At 44.0% G+C, this 21,743-nt stretch overlaps 3 protein-coding genes and 1 long non-coding RNA gene across 5 annotated transcripts; all 4 read right to left on the bottom strand.

The window, feature by feature from the left end:
* Nucleotides 1-3,985: 3,985 nt before the first annotated feature.
* On the bottom strand, nt 3,986-7,603 carry LOC106126967 (uncharacterized). Its single transcript, XM_013324877.1, has 12 exons — nt 7,568-7,603; nt 7,310-7,419; nt 6,964-7,055; nt 6,785-6,880; nt 6,277-6,389; nt 5,978-6,114; nt 5,732-5,869; nt 5,442-5,619; nt 4,717-4,905; nt 4,493-4,616; nt 4,299-4,416; nt 3,986-4,175 (listed from the first exon to the last, which is right to left on the bottom strand). Exons 2-12 carry the CDS (start codon nt 7,408-7,410, stop codon nt 3,986-3,988), a joined length of 1,476 nt encoding a protein of 491 aa, XP_013180331.1. The 5' UTR covers nt 7,411-7,419; nt 7,568-7,603.
* Nucleotides 7,604-8,308: 705 nt separating this feature from the next.
* LOC106127067 (uncharacterized) lies at nt 8,309-10,100 on the bottom strand. Of its 2 annotated transcripts, XR_001228390.1 has the most exons (6): nt 10,012-10,100; nt 9,729-9,805; nt 9,392-9,499; nt 9,118-9,189; nt 8,624-8,717; nt 8,309-8,351 (listed from the first exon to the last, which is right to left on the bottom strand). It is a non-coding gene; the product is annotated as an uncharacterized LOC106127067 (long non-coding RNA). The 2 variants fall into 2 exon arrangements; XR_001228389.1 differs by lacking the exon at nt 8,309-8,351 and having other exon boundaries at nt 8,376-8,717.
* A 109-nt stretch (nt 10,101-10,209) lies between these two features.
* LOC106126966 (uncharacterized) lies at nt 10,210-13,642 on the bottom strand. The gene is made up of 11 exons (XM_013324875.1): nt 13,542-13,642; nt 13,251-13,469; nt 12,958-13,079; nt 12,698-12,797; nt 12,183-12,331; nt 12,000-12,105; nt 11,491-11,606; nt 11,228-11,416; nt 10,978-11,140; nt 10,540-10,758; nt 10,210-10,395 (listed from the first exon to the last, which is right to left on the bottom strand). Exons 1-11 carry the CDS (start codon nt 13,575-13,577, stop codon nt 10,210-10,212), a joined length of 1,605 nt encoding a protein of 534 aa, XP_013180329.1. The 5' UTR covers nt 13,578-13,642.
* A 1,150-nt stretch (nt 13,643-14,792) lies between these two features.
* On the bottom strand, nt 14,793-16,392 carry LOC106126965 (junction-mediating and -regulatory protein-like). The gene is made up of 5 exons (XM_013324874.1): nt 16,328-16,392; nt 15,878-16,040; nt 15,451-15,649; nt 15,159-15,288; nt 14,793-14,949 (listed from the first exon to the last, which is right to left on the bottom strand). Exons 1-5 carry the CDS (start codon nt 16,360-16,362, stop codon nt 14,793-14,795), a joined length of 684 nt encoding a protein of 227 aa, XP_013180328.1. The 5' UTR covers nt 16,363-16,392.
* Nucleotides 16,393-21,743: the final 5,351 nt, after the last annotated feature.

The following is a 21,743-nucleotide window of genomic DNA, read 5'->3' as shown; positions in this document are numbered from 1 at the left end:
TAAAAGCAACTGACTCTACCCAATCCAAATACCTTGAGAGAATGCACATTAAGTTGCATCCTATACATCTGTCGTCAATTGGTCAATGCTACACGAAGTATTTGCGTACATAAGTAGCAGTAATAAGAATTTCGACGATCGACCCTTATTCTTTCCAAGTCAAAGTAATAGTTAACTGTTCATTTTAGTCCGACTGGCAGGAGAGTAACAATTTTGAGCTACATTCAGCCTGCTGTCGGTCTGCTAATACTGACAGGCTGTATAATCATTGTAACCAACAACAATTGTGTGCTTGTTAAAGATAGCCCCAACACCATACTAAGAGGCATTAGCGACAAGCCTGACTGCCCGATAGTGCGACACTGGGTGCGTGCACACGTCGTATATTTACCGACGTAATATTTGTTTTTCTAATAACTAATTGTAATATTTTTCCAATATGTGTTACCTACTTTTACATGAAATAAATAAATAAATAAATAAATAAAGTAAGGGGACAGAAATGAACCGAGCGCGAGTCGCTTCTCCTACGATTAGTAGCGTTCGGTCGATTTCCCGGGACTATGGAGTGCGATTCAGTGATTGGTGAAGGTGTCCGGGAAGTGTTCAACTATGGCCGACTTTTGAAGAAAGAAGGCAGTCTGCCTTACCACCTCCATCGACCTAATTACTTTCTCACTCTCTCTTACGCAAGTGTCCAAAACCACTGCATTTCTAAATCTGGATATAATAGGACTGATTCAAATTCAATAATTTAAAAGTGGTAGAGCCCGCTTTAACATCTTCTCACGAATTTGCCCGGCTCGCCCGTTGAAATACCACGACCACACAGAAGACAGGCGTCAAGTGGAAGCAATTCCGCGTTTCGTCTGAGTTTGCGTCCCGGAGCCCTAATTTAGTCCTCTTTCCCTTCCCACCCTTTTGCTTATAAGGAAAGGATGGGAAGTGGAAGTGGACTTTTCGGATGAGAGGAAGCATGGAAAGAGAAGATATTTTCTTTCTGTGCATCCTCTCCTCCGTCGATTTAAGCTAGGCAACGCATATGCAATTGCGTATGTCTATGGGCAACGGTCACTTCTCTATTTCGCCGATTTCAGGTGGCCGCTAGCTCGTTTGCCACCTTTTAATATAAAAAAGTGGGAATATATGAATATACTTAAATGTACAAATATGGTGTGGGTGAGAGGTGTTCCAGGACCGCACCAGATAAAAGCCCCTTTAAAAAAAATCCCAGCCCCTGTAAAAGTTTACCCCTCTGCTTTTTTAATAAACATAATTCTTAAAAGCACTGAGGATATCTTATACATGTCTGTGAATAGATGAAGGGAAGAAAATGGCTTCAGAAATTCAGGACGACTTAGTTAGGGAGCTTCAGTAAAACTTTTTGTACATTATACGTTAAACTATGCGTCTACCGAGACATTCGTATTGTACATATGTAATATATATATTGTTGTCCTTGTCTTGTCAAAGTGAGCAAACGCGACGACTACATATGTCAGGGTTCTGAATTTCTTTGGTAAATATTTTATAAATTCAATGGCAATACGCCTGATGATATTCTTTTTCATCTTTAACTTTGTTATGATAAGCCAGAAATTATTATATAATATATTGTATTTGCCGAAACACGCAAATTTTCCGAAGAGGCTGTCATAAATGGAATTTTCCATTCGTTGTAGAGATTACAGAATACATTACATTACGTTACTTTTTATCTCAAAAGCGACAACAAACAAATTGTGAATGTTTGCGTGCGCTGCGCCGCCCAGACAGCCAACAGAGAGCCTGTCACCACTGCGGCCGACACCACTGCGCCGTACAGCCGGTGACGGCCGCTGCACACGGCGCGGCGACTGAGCACCAGATACATCGCCGTCACGTGGGCGTTACACTGTACCATGAAGTTTAAGAAGCAAGTCATGACATTTAAGGATAATATTTTAAGTCGCATTCGTATGAAATACGCCCAGGTGATAAATAGTATTTAACATGTTATTGTGAGAACGACAATGTGTCCTATAAATCAACAGGATAAAGCTGGAATATGGCCGGAGGCAGAAACAATCGGTGCTCGTAAATCTTCCAAGTTGTAGTACTCTAACAGCAAACATATTCCCATATTGAACTGTTCAATGCATTATGGATTCCAATGACAGGATTATATCGAGGTTTATATTGAGTGCATATAGCATAGTCCGTATGTCAGTACAACACAAAGATACATCGCCAATGCGACAATAAACAGTTACGTTATAAACAAGTCAGCTCCTGTTCTCACTTTGTTACAATAAAACCAAACAGCTCGGCAGTGTCCCGCCCTAGCTTCCGCCCTAGTGCGCCGGAATTTCTACACCACACAAACAACAGTTGCGACATTTTTATATAGGTGAAATTAAGAATTTACAGAGCGCGCTTACTGTTTACGTATCTAATAACAGAAATTTCATATATATAAAAATATATCCATTTCGTTGCAATCTGTGACAGAAAAAATATACAAGACCGAATCCTCGGCCTCGATTCAAATTGATTATGACGTCTTTGTTATTATTATAACAATTCAATAATAATAATAATAAAAAAATAATTTAGTTACTTTATTCATACGTTATTTTATATGTAGTTTGAAGATAGGTGATAAGGGGAAATAGGACTTAACAAATTGCGATTCTTGCAGCCTCTGTGACGCAGCGAAACTATTCTCATTGTAATAAGAACAGCGCCATCATTTATAGTTCTCTGTCGAGTTCCCGCTGGAAGAGATGGAAATCCCGCTCGAGCGCTTCGTTGTGACAAAAAGTAATAAAAACTGTATCGAAGAAAGTTAGAAATGTTCAGGAATAATTAACAAAACGCTAAATCGAATCAAATTCAACAAAACGCGTTAGGAACGCGCCGGCGACGCGACTGTCACGCCATTTGAAGGAAGCATTTAGGTTCTCGTGGTATGTATGTATGTATGTATGTATGTATGTATGTATGTATGTATGTATGTATGTATAGTATTGTCAATTACCAATCCACTAGTTGGAAATAAAATGATGAAATCTCAAAAAAACATATTTTCCGTTACGTGTTATGTTTTTACTTTGTTTTATGAAAACAAATCTCTTACAGCTATAATCACGTCTGTTAGAACTTTAAACAAGTTAGTTCAGCAACAAGATGATAGCTAAAGAAAAAAGAACTTTCGTATTCACGAAGAAATGTGTGTGTATGTTTTGTTACAAGATATCCCGCGTCCCGCACTTCGGACAGATGCACACAAACATGGTCGTTAATAATTTCCATTTGATGGAACCTGAAACTCGTTCTAACATAAACGTACGTCGCTTTTCTGTTACCTACAACTACATACAATATGGTCTATTGTGTATTACCTTGACATACGCTTATTTTAGTTACTTCATTTAGCCGATTTTAAAATGAATTTTAAAATGTACTATACAAATTAAGAATAAAATATGTTGTCGTTAAGATTGGCATAATGTTTTATCTTATAAAATGGGGCAGACGATAGCATCCTACGATCTCATAGACATCCGTAATAGCGGATGTTTCGCTGCCTACCTTTAAACGAGTGGTGAGGTGGATGCACAGAAAGAGGATGTTTTCCCTTTCCATAATGTTGCAAAATAATCACACATACAATAGACTAAATGAACTTCTAACCCAAATGTGTCTGCATAGTGATTATTTTTTATCTTGAGTTGAACATTTGAAATCCACGCCACCTATGATTCGTTGCTTACACCACGCTGACAACCTTTACAGCATTTTGTTGTAATTTTCACGAATTTTGAAAAGCAGGCAAATACTCGATAGATGTCTCGCAGTACGATATTTTTTTTTACAATATGACTTCGGGCCGTTTGTACTGGCTGCATATAGATTGATAGATGATATTTTATATTATGTTATTAAAATAGAACTTGATATGGAAATAAATATTTATTTATTTATAATACATAATGTGAGGTATTTATGCGGGAAGCAGGTGGCCGTCGTCAGTGTGGTCGTGCACGGGCAGAGCTCGCGCGCGGTCCCGTGTACACGCCGCGCGCAGCGTGACGCGCGTGCAACACCACCGCCCCGCCGCGCCCACCGCGCGCACGCACACCGCGCCCAATGCCTCCGCCCCAGGCCCCAACCCCGACCCCACCGCGCCCTGCCTGCGCAGACGCATATATTAACAAAGAACCGGTGTTACAAAAGTTAAGTTTTCTTTTATAATCTTTACTGTAAAACTGAATTTTCCAATTTTGTGGTGTCAAATGTCGTTGAGGGGACATTACCTGGCCGCGTACTGCACGTAGACGCGTGCGTTGCCGTGCGGAGCCACCGATAGGCGCGCCGGCCACGCCTCGAATTGTGCGCCCTCGCACTGCACCACCGCCTCCAGGGCACACACCGCTGCACATGACACACCATATCACAGCTCACGTTGTTAAATAAAAAACATGCCGATATATGCATAGCTCAGTCTTACTGCTGGTGTGAGAGACGGTGAAGTACGTCTTCCTGCAGTCGTCATGCGCTACGAAGCCAAAGTCGTAGTGCGAGGGCAGCGCACGTAGCGCCGGCACCTCCACGGCGGCGCACAGTGACACCCGCTGATACACAAAACACACGACACACAACACACAGATACTCCACTCCGCAAACGCAGCGATCACACACGGCTTCATATCTTATAATAGAAAGGACACATACCGCCAGCAAAACTTCATCAGCATCGTAGAACTTAACTTCAGTGTCAGCTCTCACGCTGCCGGCGTACTGCTCCTCCGTCCCCGGCCCCGGCCCTGCGCCGACTTTCGCATCGTCTTCCACGCTCTCCCCTTCTACGTCTCCCTCCTCCGGCCACACCGCCGCTGTTTGCAGCGCCAACTCACAGCACAGCTGTATACATAACTACATATAATATATGAATCTCTTTGTTATGAAGTTAAATATTTTTATTCGATTCCAAACGAATAACCCGAAAGTTCCAATTATTCGCATACCTCTTGTGTTCTCCTTTTTTATATCAAAAGGTGGCAAAAAGAGCGAGCGGCCACCTGAAATCTCTGAAATAGCGAAGTGACCGTTGCATATAGACATCCGCAATTGCAAATGCATTGCCTACCTTTAACCGACGGAGGAGGGGATACACATAAAGAAAATATTTTTATCCCCTCACCTGGAAAGTCAACTTTCACTTCCAATCCTTTCCATATAAGAAAAAGGGTGGGAAGAGAAAGAGGATTAACATTAGGCCTCCGGCACGCACACTCATCAGACTGCACACGGAATTGTTTCCACTTGACGCCTGTCTTCTGTGTGGTCGTGTTATTTCACCTGGCGAGCCGGGCCAATTCTTGCGAAGATGATAAAGGGGACTCTACCACTGTTAAAAATTTGCTTGTTCAGGTTAACACATAAAATTAAAACCTCACTTGGACCGATGTCCGCGGTGGCAGGTCTAACAGCAAGCACTGAGATCCCTCCCCGCAGCCCACCGTGCATGCATCCTCAGTCTCCTGCCTCACGATCACGCTCCAGGGGGACTCGGTGACCGCCCTTAGCGCCAGCGCTGCCTCGCCTACGTTCAGGGCTTGCAAGTACTTGCGAACTCTGCAACGTCAACAACGTCATTTCCGACCTGCTCGGCGAGCACTGCACGGGTGCGGGACTCGCCGAGCAGGTCTGAAATGACGTGCGTGGGTGTGGGAGGGGTTCATGTGACCTGGTGACGCCGCCGGGGGGCAGGCGCAGCGCACTCAGCTGCGCACGCAGGCAGTCACGCGACAGCTGCAGGCGCCCGCGTCCCTCCAGGTGTAGCCGCGCTACCTGCGGCGGGGGGTCGGGCCGGTACCAGCCCTCTCTGATGACCAAAATATTTAAAAATACTAGATGTGCCGTCGTATTTGGCCAAGGCCAAGTGTGAGTGTCGGATTATGAAAAATTATCATGAGTGGCATGTTACGGGTACCCGCAGCGCTGCAGCGGCTGACTGAGCAGCAGCAGCGTGGCTGAGGTGCGGGTGTCAGAGTACGCGGGCGACGCACACACGCGCACGGTGGGCGAGGCGCGCCCCCCGCTCGGGATGTCGAACTCTCGCGGCTCCACCTGCATGTTGTGTGAGTTTAGCTAAAACAACTTTTACTTCTTACAAAAAAGAAAGTAGCTATGTCAATAACACATTTAATAATTCAAATTTGAATTCGAATCTAGAATCCCTCCCTTGGGCTCTGTGTTAAACGAATACATATAATAGACTACGCAAATTACCTCAAAAATGGTATCAACTTGCAGTCCGTAATCGTCTGATATGATTAACTCAATTCCTGTTGCTATGTAGTCTTCAGACAGGTCTTGACACGAGGAGTCTTTTTCAAAAGTCACTAAGAAGCAAGACGATTTGACGAAGAGTTAGTATAATAACGATGACAATAAACGAAACAAGTGGTAAAATAAAACAATACAATACGGTCGTTAACTTTTCTTCTCTTCTCTTTAATTTCTTATCAATTATTTTCCCTTTTATTTTGGTTAGTACACTATACTGCTTGGTGAATATCATAAAAGAGAAGGCCAGCTAGAGAGTCGCAACTCTCAGGAATAAGGAGGAGGCAAGTTTTACAAATGAAGTTGATATAAAATGCTAAATGTTTATCGATCATACTTAGTACGTCGTTTTAAATGTGACCACTGTATTGTTCGTGCCTCCTCCTCGTCCGCTGGCCGACCGTTTCATTTCTGCTGTGGAGGAACGTTAGAAATTGTTAATGGCAATTACTGATGTATCCCTCGCGGTCCGGCAGCGGTATCTCCTCTCGCTGCACGTCGTAGAAGCGCAAATACACGCGCAGAGGAAGCGCGTCTCGGGCGCACTCTGCGACACAATACAAATAATTCTTTGAGCTTAATTTAAACATAATTGACAGCAACACAGCTCGAGCAATGACATTGCGGGACCGTGGTCTTTGAGCAGCAGCGTGCGCACGCGCAGGTCGCAGTGCGCGATGTTAGCCAGCGCCAGCCGCCGCACCGGGTCCGACCGCGACATCCTGATACACACAATAACAACATTTCTTCATCTAAACATTATTCTCATTTTTTGGATTTTGTTTTTTTCCCTTTAGAACATGCATTCGAAAAATTTAATGCACAAACTCTTCGATGAGTAGGTTTAAAGACCCATTACTTTTTAGCCAACAATGGTCGCCACTATATGATAGGCATCAAAAGGAAACTAATGAAGTCGATTAAGAAAAGAACTCGACTCAAGATTAATCATGAAGATGACAATCAGAATTATAACCACAAGACGGGCGGCTCAGCGGGGCGTCCGCGCGGTCGTAGCGCGAACTCCAGCGGCGCGCCCACCGCCTGCACCCACACGTCCACCACCACAGGTTCCATCCGCTCCGTCTGGTGCAACATTGTTTCTGTGCTGACTACAGAGGAAACGCCCTCTGCACCGGCTACAGACCCGCCGCCTGCAGCAACCGCACCCGGGGCAGTGCAACTGCTGGAGGCGGCGGCGCAGCACCATCGGTTGCAGTAGCTCGAGAGACACCTGTAGGAGCAGCTGGTCGTGGTACAGGCCCCAGGTGTGCGCGCGCACGCCCAACGCGAACCGCACCGCGCTGCCCGCAGCCAGCAACCCGCCTGCGGGCGCGCACTGCACGCGCACGCCCGCCGCTTCCGCTTCCTCTACACACTGCCCTGCGATTGCCAACCTCCGCGTTTAACTCGACACACAGTGTTATTACAGTCTAAAATCGACACGAAATGTGTGCTGAAACAAAGCTCGGCATTTAGAAGACAGTAAGTTGTGGCGTACCGTGGACCAGCGAGGGCGCACCCGTGTACGCCCAGCGTCGGACGTGCGCGCTCCAGCGCAGCGGCACTCCGCCCGAGTTGTGCAGCGCCATCTGACGCCATTCCACTGCGCACACACGTCACATTTCTTTTAAGGATCTACTCGTCGTCTAACAGATTCTAGGATTATTATCTATTTCTATTATACAATTCTAGGAAGACCAGCAGCAGTTATTATATAGTAGGTATGGCGATAGTAAGCAGAGAGTCAATAATACGAGAAGGTCCTCGTGAACGTGAACATGAAGGGAAGATGCAGGTCGGTATAACTGTTTTGGTTATATTTTGTTTTTCTTTCGTCATCTGGCACATTTTATAATTTCATATGAACAGACCAGTGCCGACCGACACGCTCTTGAACTGCAGACAGGGCGGGGCGAGGTGTGGCGCGGCGAGGGGCGCGTGGCAGGCGCACGGCCGGCCGCCGCTGCGTCCGCCGCTACTGCCGCCGCCGCCGCCTTCCGCTGTATCCGCCGCTGCTGCAACACACAACATAGCGATGTGCCGGGCGTTTATGCCGGGCGGGCGTGCAAACAAAAATGAACCAATTATTCCTGGAACTTGTATATTACTAAGATATTCTTTTTAGCTGGATGAACTGGAATAATGTGAACCGGGTTTAAGACACATTTGTTTGAAAGTGCAATTTTTAAGACAATTGAATCCTCGGTGGTGAACGTACCGTGTTGATGTCCCCTCTCCGCGCCGGAGCGTATCGGTCAGGTGGAAATTAAAAAATATAATTATTTACCATTCATTTTTATACGAATTTGTTCGAAATCAGTAAATATCTCCTCCGGTGAGAGCGGGGTCGCGAAGTCACAGCCCCACGGTGTGACGCCGCGCTGACGATCAAATAGAACATCAACATTAGCGAGGTAATTTAGTATTAGGACTTTTTATATCTAAAGGTGGCAAACGAGCGAACGGTCACCTAAAATCGCTGAAATAGCGAAGCGACCGTTGCCCATAAACATAGGCAATTGCATATGCGTTGCCTAGCTTTAATCGACGGCGGAGTGGACGCACAGAAATAAAATATATTCCCTTGCCATGCATCCCATGGAAAGTCCACTTCCACTCATTCTTGTCTTATGACAAAAAGGGAGGAAAGAGAAATAGGACTAAAATTATTCCCCACTTGGGACCAGACTTCTCCTGTCGTATGTATGTATGTACATACCATCACTGTTATCTCAGACAGATAAAGAGCACACCACGTTTTCGTGAATTCGGTTTGCTTACTTCACTCGTAGTGACGGTCGCCAGTGAATCGCCATCATCGCCAGTAGGGATGTCGACACTAACTTTTCGTCCCTGAAAAAGACTTAAGATTGCTTGTTTGTTATCACAATAATATTAAAGACCCCCATGTACGACTCCATACTACCCGCCGCTCGCGGATTCGCTCGTGTGGAAATTTATTCCATAAAGTCTCTTTATCAAGGAGGAGTTACCTCCTTACAAACATCGATTCTTTCATATATCTTCTTTAACATATCGATTAAGATGAACTTACGTCGACGGCGGTGTCGAGCAGCAGATATAGTGGCGTGGCTGAGTGGCGCACGGCCGCGCGGTACGCCCGCACGCGTCGCCCGCACGCCGCCGCCGCGCTCAGCTTCACCTGCAACCATGCCCGGCACCGGTCAGCCCGCACATTGGCACATACCTCTCACCTTCCACCTCGCCACACCTTCATACATACATCTAGTTCGTGTGAACAGTGCATACAATCGTAGAAAGTCAACATCTTGCTCCCCCCCCCCTCCTGCCCACTGCCCGCCGCCGACTGCTACACATTAAAATTTAACTCTGACAAAACGCTAAGTACAGTGACAAAGTTGAATGCAAACCTGAATCAAGACCGTGGCAAAGGCATCGATCTCGCTCTCCACGGGAGAAAACGTCACCTTCAGTACGTCATTACATTCTGAAAATGAATGAATGAGGATTTAGAGGACAAATATGGACTTACACGTAGACTTGGACAAAAACACAAAAAATATATGAAAAGGAGCGTTTCTTAATTTAAAATATAACCACCCCTCCCCGTTTAATAGCTTTCTCTCATTAGTCATGAAAGCATAACTACTGAACAATCGCAAACGGCTTATTCATACAATGTTGGTGTCGTACGTTTGTCCGTTTCCCAGCACAGCGCGGTGGCCACCGGCGTCAGGTTCACGCAGCGCACCAGGTGCGTCTGGCACCCGCCCGCTCGCAGCGCGCCGCGCGGCCTCAGCACCGCGCAGCGCCCCACCTCGCCCGCCACCCCGTCCGTCGCCGGGCACTCCTCGCCTGCACAGGTCGACATTATACTCCCGCTTCTCGGTCCTACTGAAGCAGGCAACAGTTGTACCGACACTGGCAGGGATGCGAGCAGCCGCAGCGCAGCGCGCGCAGCACCAGTCGCGGCCGCAGCGCGCGATGCGCCAGCAGGGCGGAGCGCGCCGGCTCGCCGCGCCCGCTGCCCGCCTGTCCCGCCCGTAGCTGGGCGATGTTCAGTACGCTGCCTTCCACCTGATGTAAGTGTACAAATGTGGGATAGGTAAATCTCAGTAGACTTCTTTTATAATTCAATTTATTGCAGAACGTAACATTTTCAAACGTAGACATAGAATAGGCGGAGGGTTGCCGTGTAATCTAAATATAATAATAACTGACAGCAGGTGCGCGGCAGCGGTAGGTGACCGTCTCACTCTGAGCGTGCGGCAGGTCGCCGGCTGCGGGGGCCAACGCGCCGCACGCGCAGCAGCTGCTGGCGCACACGGCGCACAGCTCGCCCGCGCCCCCCGCCGCCCCCACCACCTCCTGCTCGCCCACCAGGCATCGCGCGCCCCCCCGGGGGCACCACCACGGGTAAATGTTCACACGCCAAGTTATCTACAATATTTACCACATATTATCAAAATGAAAATAGCGTTTTACCACGATCCTACCATACATGTTGTGATGTTGCCGAAGGATGACAGACGCTAGATTAGTAAGTGCCTATTCTCTACGGTCTCGATGGCCGTGTTCGTTATAATTAATTAGTTGTAATAGCTCTCTAAACAAATCTTTCCTAGAAATAAACTAATGGTATTTGCTGTTAATCTATACCATGCTCTGAGTGTTGTTGCAGACGGTGAGCGCGGCGGCGAGCGGCGCGGCGGGTGGCGCGGCGCCCAGCCGGCGGCAGGCGGGCAGCAGCGCGGGGCGCGGCAAGGCGCAACGGGACCTCACCACGCACCACGCGCGCCACTCGCCCTCCGACGCCTCCAACCTGACCGCGTTAAACGATGTCGTAACACAGACTCACGTGAGCTAGCGCGTTCCAATTCTTCTTTCCTTTAATTTCAAAATAACCAACTGGAAGATATTGGTGATGGCCTCGTGATGCGCGGCGGCTAGCGGCACCTTCAGGCGGTGGCGCACGGAGCGGCCGGCCTGCAAGGGCGCGAGCGGCGGCAGCGTCTGCACGTCGCCGCGCCACTCCGCGCGCGCCGCGCCGCCCGCGTGCAGCTGCGTCACTTCCACCTGCAGCTCCACCGAGCTCACCCTGAACATTCGTGTTCACATTTGGTTGTCTTTCGTATGCACACATGTCCATGCATTCACCCGCTCATGTCGAACCTTCTGGTGTGTGTGAGGTGGAGCACGGGCGGGTGCAGCACGTAGCGCATCGGCACCACCTCCCACCACACCTCCAGCTGCGTCACCAGCACCTCGCACACCTCCCGCGACCACGCCTGCCACCTCACAAATGTTTAACGTATCTATTGCTGAACACGCCAACAGGACGCACCAACAGTACATAATATTGCAACGGGATGGCGTCGCTTGAGTCAGATGAAAGCGCCTGTCTGCAAACAGTAATGTCTTTCGACGACAATGAAGCTTAACCCGAAGGGAATTGTTGTCATTCACTAATTTATGTAACTAATTAGTTCGTCATTCATCATCAGTCATTTTTCAGACTATTATGTGACATCTGGACGATTCAAACCTAGCGTTCTCTTAATCTTAATAGGAGCTTGCATATATTTTATTACAATGGCCGGAAATATAATGTCAGAATAAGCTTTAGGTTGTAGGGTTAAGTCAATCTATACATACTGTAAACAATTTAAAATAAATGTTACCTCGCAAAGTCCAGGAATTTCCTCTTCCTCGACTGTTTTGGTGCTAAGTATGATGTCGTCATATTCAGGACCCAAACTCTCCCGAGGGATATCTGTCAAAATAAGCCTAAAACATATGAGATTATAGCAATCATATATTAAACACATGGTAGTAATAATTGTGTACGTGTGCACGGTACAGACATGAGCACGAGGCGGTGCAGGCCGCAGTCAGCGCCGGCGCGCGGCGCGCACACGTGCACGGCGAGCGAGCTACGAGCGCCCGCCGCGCCCCGCACCGGCTCCACACGGATCGCGCTCACGGACTCCGTGTGCAGGGACGTCAGCTCGCTCTGCACACAAACACTGCTCCTTGCAAGTCCCACACTTAAAGGGGTGCCCCTTCGGGCTGATCATTCTCGTTCTCTCGCCAAGACTCACAATTCTCAAATATTTCTGATAAAAACTGTTGTTAAATTAAGAATATGTCATTACCCACCCTTATTTTTCTAAACAATTCATTTTATCTTCCAATTTTCATAAAATAACTGTAGGAATAAAATTTTCATAACGTTCCTTTTCTTACAAAATGTTGGCCTTGGATTCTAACGAGACATAAGTAATTTCAATAAAACTATAACGAGTGCCTGTGCCCGTTTTCTACCTACATACTGTACATCTACCTGTACATACTGTTTAATATCGAGCCACCGAGTTACCTCAATGACTTCAGAGAAAACTTCAGAGTGCTGTTTCTCTGCGGATAGCAATATCTTGTCCCAGGGCCGAACACTCCAGTAGTAAGAGTACGGCACAGCACTGCGGCAAGTTTACCACATAGATATTAGCAAAAATACATGATTAGTTCTCCTTTTATCTGTCTTGTGGTTTATTTAATTAGGAATTATATCAGTAAAGGAGACGTAGAAAAACGCTAGATCAAAGAAAAATTAATGAAGGAGCGGGCGCAAGGAGCCACCTGTGGTTGAGCAGATGCACGGTGGCGGCCAGCGGGCGCTCGGGGAAGGCGCTGCCGAGGTGCACGTGGTAGGGGCACACAGGGTCCCCCTCCAGCAGTATATCGTACTCCTTCTCCGGAGTCTGTGTTCATTGCATTCACTTCAGTTTTTATACGATATTCTACTTGGTTAAGGGTTGTATTGCTTATTTTATTGATTTCTCAATCTTAAAGAGTTTAATATTACTATTATTACTATTAGTGACTTTCATGAAATGTTTAGGGGCGATATTATAGGTATTAACATTTCATACTCGAAGCGTGATGTGGTCGGTGCTAAACATGATGGAGTCGGCAACAATGGTGAGCGGGCGCACCACAGCCGTAGAGCTGAGCAGACGCAGCGCAGCCGAGCGCAGTCCCGGCGTCGGTGCGCGGTGCGCCACTAGCCCGTGCCTTGCTCCGCCCTCCCAGTACACCGGTCCTACGCTGAACGCACCCGCCACCACGAAGCCCGTCCGTATCGCTTCCTCCTGGAAATGTTACCTTTACATTTATACAATTTTTTAACCGAAAGGATCGCCGTAAAGTAATGTTGAACGAACGTCGAGCGTGAAGGCGCACCAGGCGTCCTCGGTCATGACGTAGAAGGCGGCGTGGTGCGCGGCGCAGGCCAGACGCAGCGGCACGCGGTGCGGCGTGCCCGCCAGCTGCGCGCCCAGATCCAGCACAGGGCTGCGCGCCGGCGGCGCCCCGTGCTCGCCCAATCTGCCCCACACCCCGCCCCCGTCCGGCCGCGGTACTATAACTGTACATCCACTGATTTAAAATGTTTAATAATAACATTCGTTACAATATAATGTTATAAATAAATAAATAATAGAGTATATATCGTTTTTTTCCTAGTCTTTAGGTCTTTAGGTTTTCTGTAAGTGCTATGATTGAGTGAAATAATGATTGTGATGCAGTGAGGTCCGACCGTCGAGCAGGGGCGGGTCCAGGTAGCAGAGCACGAGGAGGAGGGCGGGCGCGCCGCGGGACACCCGTACCAACACCTCGTCGCGGAAAGCGCGCACGTCTCTGTCGGTGTAGAGTAGGCTGCATGCTCACATCTCATTGTTACAACTCAACTAAAGTGCATTACTTTCCAAACTATTATATTTCCTCATCCATATAATCGAAACTTCTAAAACAGTTTTCATATATTTATCAATAGCGAACATTTTTTGCAAAGGAAACTTTCCACTACTAAAATATATTTTGTGAAGTTGAATATGCGATATTGAAATGTAGCAATTCGGTATTAACTGGCGGTTCGGTTTTAAATGAACAATGCTACTAATACTTAGGTAATATGATAAACTGAGCTAACCTGGGCTTGAAATGCACTCGCAGGTCCAGCGCCGCGCCCGAGGAGAGTGAAAGTCCGCGGGCGAGCCCCGCCGGCAGCGCAAGCCGCAGGGCGGGGCGCGCGGGCGGCCGCAGGGCCAGCCGCACCGCGTGTCGCGACGTGTTCACCACGCGCACGCTTTGCTGCCCACACAAAATATAACAGCTTCATGATTTACGTAATGACAACACTGTTGTTTGAGCATTTTCATTTTTATCACAAATCAGAAAAATAGGTAGGAAAATGAGAATATAATTGCTTATTATTAAAATACCTAGCAATCTAATGAATGGGGAATTAAGAAATGACGGCAGTCATTATAAGGTGTGGTGAGACTGAGTCTGCAAATCCAGCCAGGATTTGTACATGCTATGGTCATCAATGCGAAATCAGTAACTTCGAATACAAAATTCCTTGTCACTGTTACCGCACATGAACTTCACCATGATGACACACGCAGAAGAGATTACAAAATGATTACCACATGATCGTGTCCCACTGTAAAGTTCACAAAGTAGAGTGTTGCGGGCTCGCAGACGACGCAACAGGGCGGCGGACGCGGGGCGCGCTGGGGGCGCGGGGGCCGCGGCGCTGCCGGCCGGGGGCCCGCCGTCTCCTCGCAACTGCACACACACAAATGCTTGGCTCTCGTCAAACACGCGCTCTGAACAAGCATGAGATTTAACAAATTTTTTTGAGCCAGTGCAAAGTGGTTATCACTTTAAACGGAATTTTAGCATCAATGTACATAAATATATACAAATTATTTATCGATTGCTACAAAATGTGGTAAATTTTTGACCAAAGTTACTGACAAAATATCATGAGATACCTTACGGATTCGATTGAAAAATCTTTGGGAGACAAGACGACATCGTCAGGTAAATTTAAATCTTCGGACTGATTAGCAGTGGCGCTAGTGTCGCTCGAAGTCTTCCTCAATAGCCAACGACATCGCAGTTCTAGAATTAACTTCTAAAATTCAAAGCTGCTTGCTAGATAAACGTATAGAAGCTGGGAATTGAGGTCTAGCAAATGTTCTAATGAGCAAAGTTTCATAGGATTAAAAAAGGGAACATAGGCATTAATTACTAAAAACATTTTTTTAATATACTAAAACTAACGGTCAGAATTTTCTAAAATTGTCGGCATCAAATCTTGTCTCCGTATGATCCCTAAGTTAGCATCTCCTTGTGCCTGTGCACAGTAGGACAGCTCGTAGCTCGCGGAGCGCGCCCTGTGCCCCAGCTGTTTGCCGTACTCTTTTCTCAATTTATCCTCATTATTTCGTATTTCTGCTATTTCTAATGATTTTTCTGGTAACTGAAAGCAAAACATTTTTGTTGAATTCCTTGTTTACACAGATACTTGCATTTTCTACTTGTGTGGTGTGTGAACAATGCGAATAGAGCCGTATGGAATTGGTCTAAGCCGAATAAGTGTGTATACTCGCCCTAGACCATTTATAATTTAAATCGTTTCATACGAAACCAATAATTGTGAAATCACACGAGTTAACAGTTATGAGTGTTACAAAAGATCGCTGCGGACCTGTTGGAGGATTTGCACTTTAGTGTCCTCATCATTCGCGGTCCGGTGTCGTGCGGCGTCGAGTGTCAGTGGTGGCGGTGGTGGCGGTGGTGGCGGAGGCGGCGGAGGCGGCGGAGCGCGGAACACTTCCGCCAGCAGCGGGCGCACGTCGCCGCACGCCTTCCTGTAGCATGTGCTGTCTCAGATGTCACACTAGTTCGTGTGCCGTGCCTTGTACGAGTTAACATCAACGTCTCTCTCACACACCTACACTACATCTTACTATGCAACAAAAGTACTGCAAAAGCAGTTACATTAACATTTACCTAAAGATGGATAATGTTCTTTCTTGGGAAAACTGACCACCTAGTTTACACGCGGCCAACCTTTAGTCAAATATTAAACACCTTACAACCGCTATGAAGACGTAACGAAATAAACTTGATATATGAATGTCGACGAATAACTTACGTTTTTTTGGGAAGTAATGGCGGCTTGTGAGACATTTTTAATGTAATGCAGTACCTGCATGTATAACATGTGATCAACAAACTGTACAACTGTCACTATCTGCCCGTTGTGACATGTGTCATGAACGCGACACAAACCATAAACACGTTACGAAACGGTTACATGTTAAGTTTTTGGTATATTTCATTTCTTACTTCCATGGAATCATTATTTTTTGTCGACTCATCAAGCTTTTGCAGCAAAATGAGATAAGATTTTGTGTTTGTTCGCGAGGCCCACCTTCCCTAACTTTACTTCGTATTTCCCCTGTCTTTGTGTAACGTGTCATTAAATTTTGTAACGCAGCAATAAGCTCTGCTGAGCATTGAATTAAACGTCTCTCTTAATCTTTTCATCTCGGAAATAAAGAGATCGCTGATTATGGGAGCTTTTTGTAGGTTTAGGAGCAAAATTGCGTTATGTCGAGAAATAAAATGGTTTTGTATCGTTATCACGATACATTTTTTGTTGTAATTTATTTCGAATCAACACTTTTAGCTGAAAAGTATACTAGATACAACTGCCAGGCGTCAGTTACGTCAACAAGTGCGCTATATTTACTTTGTGACGTTTATCATCTTCGAATAAGGCTCACAATGTTGACGAAACGAATGTGTATGTACACGACACGCACTTGTGTCAGTCAGGAGGATTATTGTGATTACATGAAGCAGAATATCAGTGTAAAATTAGACTAAATTTTCCATATGCATATTTCATGGGATCGGGGGTTGTTTGAAGAAACGAAAAATCCAACCAACCGGAAGGACTGGCGCTGAGAGCTGAGGGATGAAGGGAGAGGGCAGAGAGTGCACCTCGCGCTACCAACATAGCTAATTGTGAGGCAACCGCATGCCGCACGCCGCACGCCGCACGCCGCACGCCGCACGCCGCACGCCGCACGCCGCATGCCGCAATAAGTAAAAAGTGTTAATAAAGTAAACAATGTTCTTGTTCGCAAACAAAAAACATTTGTCCTCATGAATAAATCTTTGTTGTTCAATGAAAGCATTATGAGATTAGAATGTAACTTAATATTTGAAAATAAGTGAAGTAAGTTTAAGAAACTAGGTTTTAAGTCACAATGTAGGTAAATGTGCACAATATGATTATACAAATTTAAAAACTGTAAAGATTAAATACTTTTAAAAATTAATTAAGATTATTTGATTTTACTGTTATTATATATTCTTGGGGGGGGGGGGGGTGTTGATAGAAATCGTGAAAAGGAAGGGATGAGAATAAGCAGGTATTGTCACTGCAGTAGTTTTGAAACAACGTTTCTGAAGACTTCATATTCAGGATTGAAGATGTCGAGATTGTACGATGTGCTGTTATATAGACGTCTCATTCAAACAATAGGGTTGTAATGGAGAGAGGAAATGTTGTTTATGTATGTATCGATGACAATGAGCGTGAACAATTAACATTTGGATATTTTAAAGTGATGTTAACTGCAACATGTTTATAGAAGATTTGAGTTTGACACAAAAAAAGAATATAACATAGCTGTAGCAATCAGAGTAGCTTTTACAGCTTGCATTTGAACAGATAAAATGTGCTGTAGTCGCTGTTTGTACACAGTTTGCAAAAGCATTTTGGACTTATATTTATATACAGCGAGATGAGCAAAATTCATCAACAGTGACAGGGCTGTAACAGCAGTATATGGCCATCTGATCAGATAATCTGATCATAAAAAAGAACTCGAACCCAAGTGCGACACGCAAGTGATCAGCACCATTACTTACATATTTTCTTCCGCGCCATGACATATTGATTAAACGAGCGCCGCCGCGCCGCCGCGCCGCCGCCACCGCGACTTGTTGTTTCACTTCTTTCAAGAGTAATGAAAGAGTTGCCAATATGTTCTACAATATCTGATGCACGATAGTCCAATGGTTTAGGTTACGGACTTCAGATCTAGTCTCGTCCGTACGAATCCATAGTAAAACCTTGGACCTTACGTAAAACCTGATAAAATTTTATTAAGAAAAAGTTTATTGTCCATTGTCCACTGCTGGGGCTAAATCTTGGGTTGGGTGTAGTTGAGATAAATATAATAATATTACTTAGGTCGAGCAGCGATCTAAGAACTAATATTACATTTTAGTTTTTCTCTTACTTACTTATGCTTACTTTGTGAGGCATAAATATTTCTCGTATCAACTCTAATTAATAAACTGCCGTTTCTAACTCCGTTGAGTCGATCGACTCTCTGATGATGGAGTCGCGGCGGCGGCGAGGCGTAAAATTATTTTAATTAACTCGTTACAAACTCGTTTACAGTAATTAGAGCGAAGGGCGCGAGTTGGATTACTCTGTGATGTCATGTTACAAGTTACTTCGAAACAAGCGGATAAAGAAAACCTCTTGCTATTTTCAATTTGAAAAGTGTCGAATGTAAACTTACACCTTTACATTATGTGTCTACGACACGATGTTCCCAACACTTTACAATCAAAACTTTTCTACTAAAAAGACGAACACTTTTGTCATTCGCAGTCACTCTGTAGTACACAAGATTAGAAATTGTACGTTATTGTTCAAAGAAAAACTTTTATTTTAAAAAAATGCATTCATGTTTCAGTTCCCACGATAACGATTACGTTTAAATTAAATAACAATCAATAACACTGATTAAGTTTGATTTTACCTAAAAATAATCAAGAAAACAACTTTGACAAAATAAAAGCAATTAGAATAAAGAAAAACAAAGTTAGAAAATTTCTAATTAATTAAATTTAATAAATCGGCGAAGAGAAAGAAACCTTTAATAATAAATTTTTGTCAAACAACGTTCTTTACATCAAAGGAAATATAATGAGAAAAATTAAGTAATAAAGACAATAAAAAGAAATTGTTTGGGGGCCGTAGCAAGTACGTACGTAGTATACATACATACATACATACATACATACATACATACAAACATACATACAAACAGGCCGCGACTGAACACAATTCATTATTGTACTATCAGCACTACATCACATACATTGTGTACAATACAATATACAAAAGCTTTCATTGTTCATTTTGATTTGAAATGCTCACTAAGCATTACAGATAAACAAAATGAAATAAAGGCGGGAATACACGTGTCTGTACATCTAACATTAGCTTACATGCTCGTTACCGAGATATGATGTGCACGCTGCCGGCGCGGCGCAATATTGATACATTTGCAAGTTCTCTTCCCTTGTTCATGTTGCGTTCCAATAACAAGTACATAATCAAATGTTGTGTTTACTTGCATGGTAGTTACAATCACGAAAATGAGCCTACAGCTAGTGTAGCTACAGTCATTTATATTCTCGCCCTTAATCTATATGTCACTCGTCCGTTTCACTATTTCAATCATATTTAACATAATATCTTTTACACAATTGAAATAATTAAACAAATTTTCCAAATATCTAATACAAAATGTAATTTTATAGTTATTTAATAATTCTTTAGGTAGAAGAAACAAATCATCAAGAATGAACTTTAATTGGAGGCAATGACATAGTTGTAGATGAATGAATAATAGACAAACTATACCTATATTTATGTACATCTAGCTACGTCGAATTTCATAGAGTTACGCACAAGCAGATGGTACGAATGAAGAGAGTTCTGTGAACTTGCACACGAACTTGTACACGCTTTATTTTTTTTAATTAGATTATGCGAATTGAAGATATATTTTGATTTAGATTTTGATTCATGGCAAAGTCACGATCATAGCTTCTGCTTACTTCAACACATTAAATTAATAAGAGCTGTCGAGCTCTGCCAGTGACAGACGAGAGATGTTTCATTTCCTCGGCCAAATCATAGCGACATTTCATTAAGACATGATGAAAAAGAAAGATGTTATTACACGAAATTAAATTGAATTCATAAAGTATAATTGTTTACGCAGCGAAGGTAATATTTTAATCGTGATGGAACACGGATTTATAAAATAATGGAATTTATTGAAATGTCGTTGGGTTGGGACCAATTTCAGGGCGTAGCGGGTGAGAGCGCGGGGCAAAGGGCAGCGGGGTTTCGGACTCCCCCTCCACCCGCCTCGGACGTCGTGCGAGACACACACTCTCATGGAGACTTCCGTCCATGCGAGTGTGTGACTCTTCATCTACTAAATCACCAAAAAATGTATTGGTGAACTTTAATCTTGTCTTTATGGTATTATATTTTATACATAAATTTAAATTCAAGTGAAGGAACTTTGCCCCGGGGCCTTCACAATTTGGTTTGGCCCTTCCATTCATATTTTAGTAAAACAAGCTTCGCCTTTTTCCTTTATAAAATACAAGGAACATAACATAAAGATTGCGTTTTTAAATTTACATGATAATAAAAGGTGGACGATACAGATGGGTGCGGGCGGGCGCTTGTATTGCCAATAGAATGTTCATTTATCTTATTATTTCATCAATAGGACGAAATGTACTCGTATAACATATCTCCACACACGTCGTAAAATTTACATTGAAAACAATATTACGGGAGATTAAGTCGTAAAACATTAACTGAAGCTCGCACAATTGGAATCTCCACCGACCACAATTATTGTACTCAGAGAGGCGTTGGAAGTATTCTTCACATTATACGAGTAGGTACTTACATTTTATATAGCAACCGATACGAATCAATAAAACAATATGATTTTTGATCGTAAGCTTCTGTGATCGTAAGAAAGTATCGTGTAAGCCATTTCATATATTCTGTAATTCCTTAACGTAAAACGTTATTTAGTCTATGCTATAAGTCAATAACACTTTTGTTTATTTAATATAACAACATTAATCATTTGTATTACGATCCAAAAGATTATTTAAATATTTGATTCTCAAATATAAAATAGAAGTATACAACTTATCATGTTAATTATCTGACGGTATTTCGTTATCGTAAATTAAAAGTGTTGTAATTGCTCGTCTGAATGACGGCCATGTTTTTCTGACATTCGGGGAATGAGAATGACAATGTAACAGCGGTGTTTTTGAAAAAGTTGTTGTTTACAATTCTAAAGGAAATATATGAGTTAAAGAAGACTATGTTTTATTTGAAAAAGTATTCTCCGGCTGTGACTCCCACAGCTCAGAAGTGGGATCATACGAGAACAAGCATTGTTTTCGATCTACGCCTACAAAGTTCAGATAAGTAAACCTTGTTGAATCAGACTTGAATAATAACATATTTCTAATAACCGTGGTTATAGACAATATGTAAGCAAGTACAGAGGGAAAAATTAATTAAAGTTACAAAACCATAACAAAATAATTGAAAATACTTTTATAATTTGTGTAAATAGTCAAAGTAAAGTGAGGTTCACAGTCGGTATTTCACATTAAATGGTTGTTTTTTGTCTTATCAGAATATC

The sequence above is a fragment of the Papilio xuthus genome, unplaced genomic scaffold, assembly GCF_000836235.2.
Source record: "Papilio xuthus unplaced genomic scaffold, Pxut_1.1 DF824888.1, whole genome shotgun sequence".
Taxonomy (NCBI): domain Eukaryota; kingdom Metazoa; phylum Arthropoda; class Insecta; order Lepidoptera; family Papilionidae; genus Papilio; species Papilio xuthus.
The sequence above is the reverse complement of the archived record's forward strand: the minus strand, read 5'-3'. Positions and strand labels throughout refer to the sequence as shown.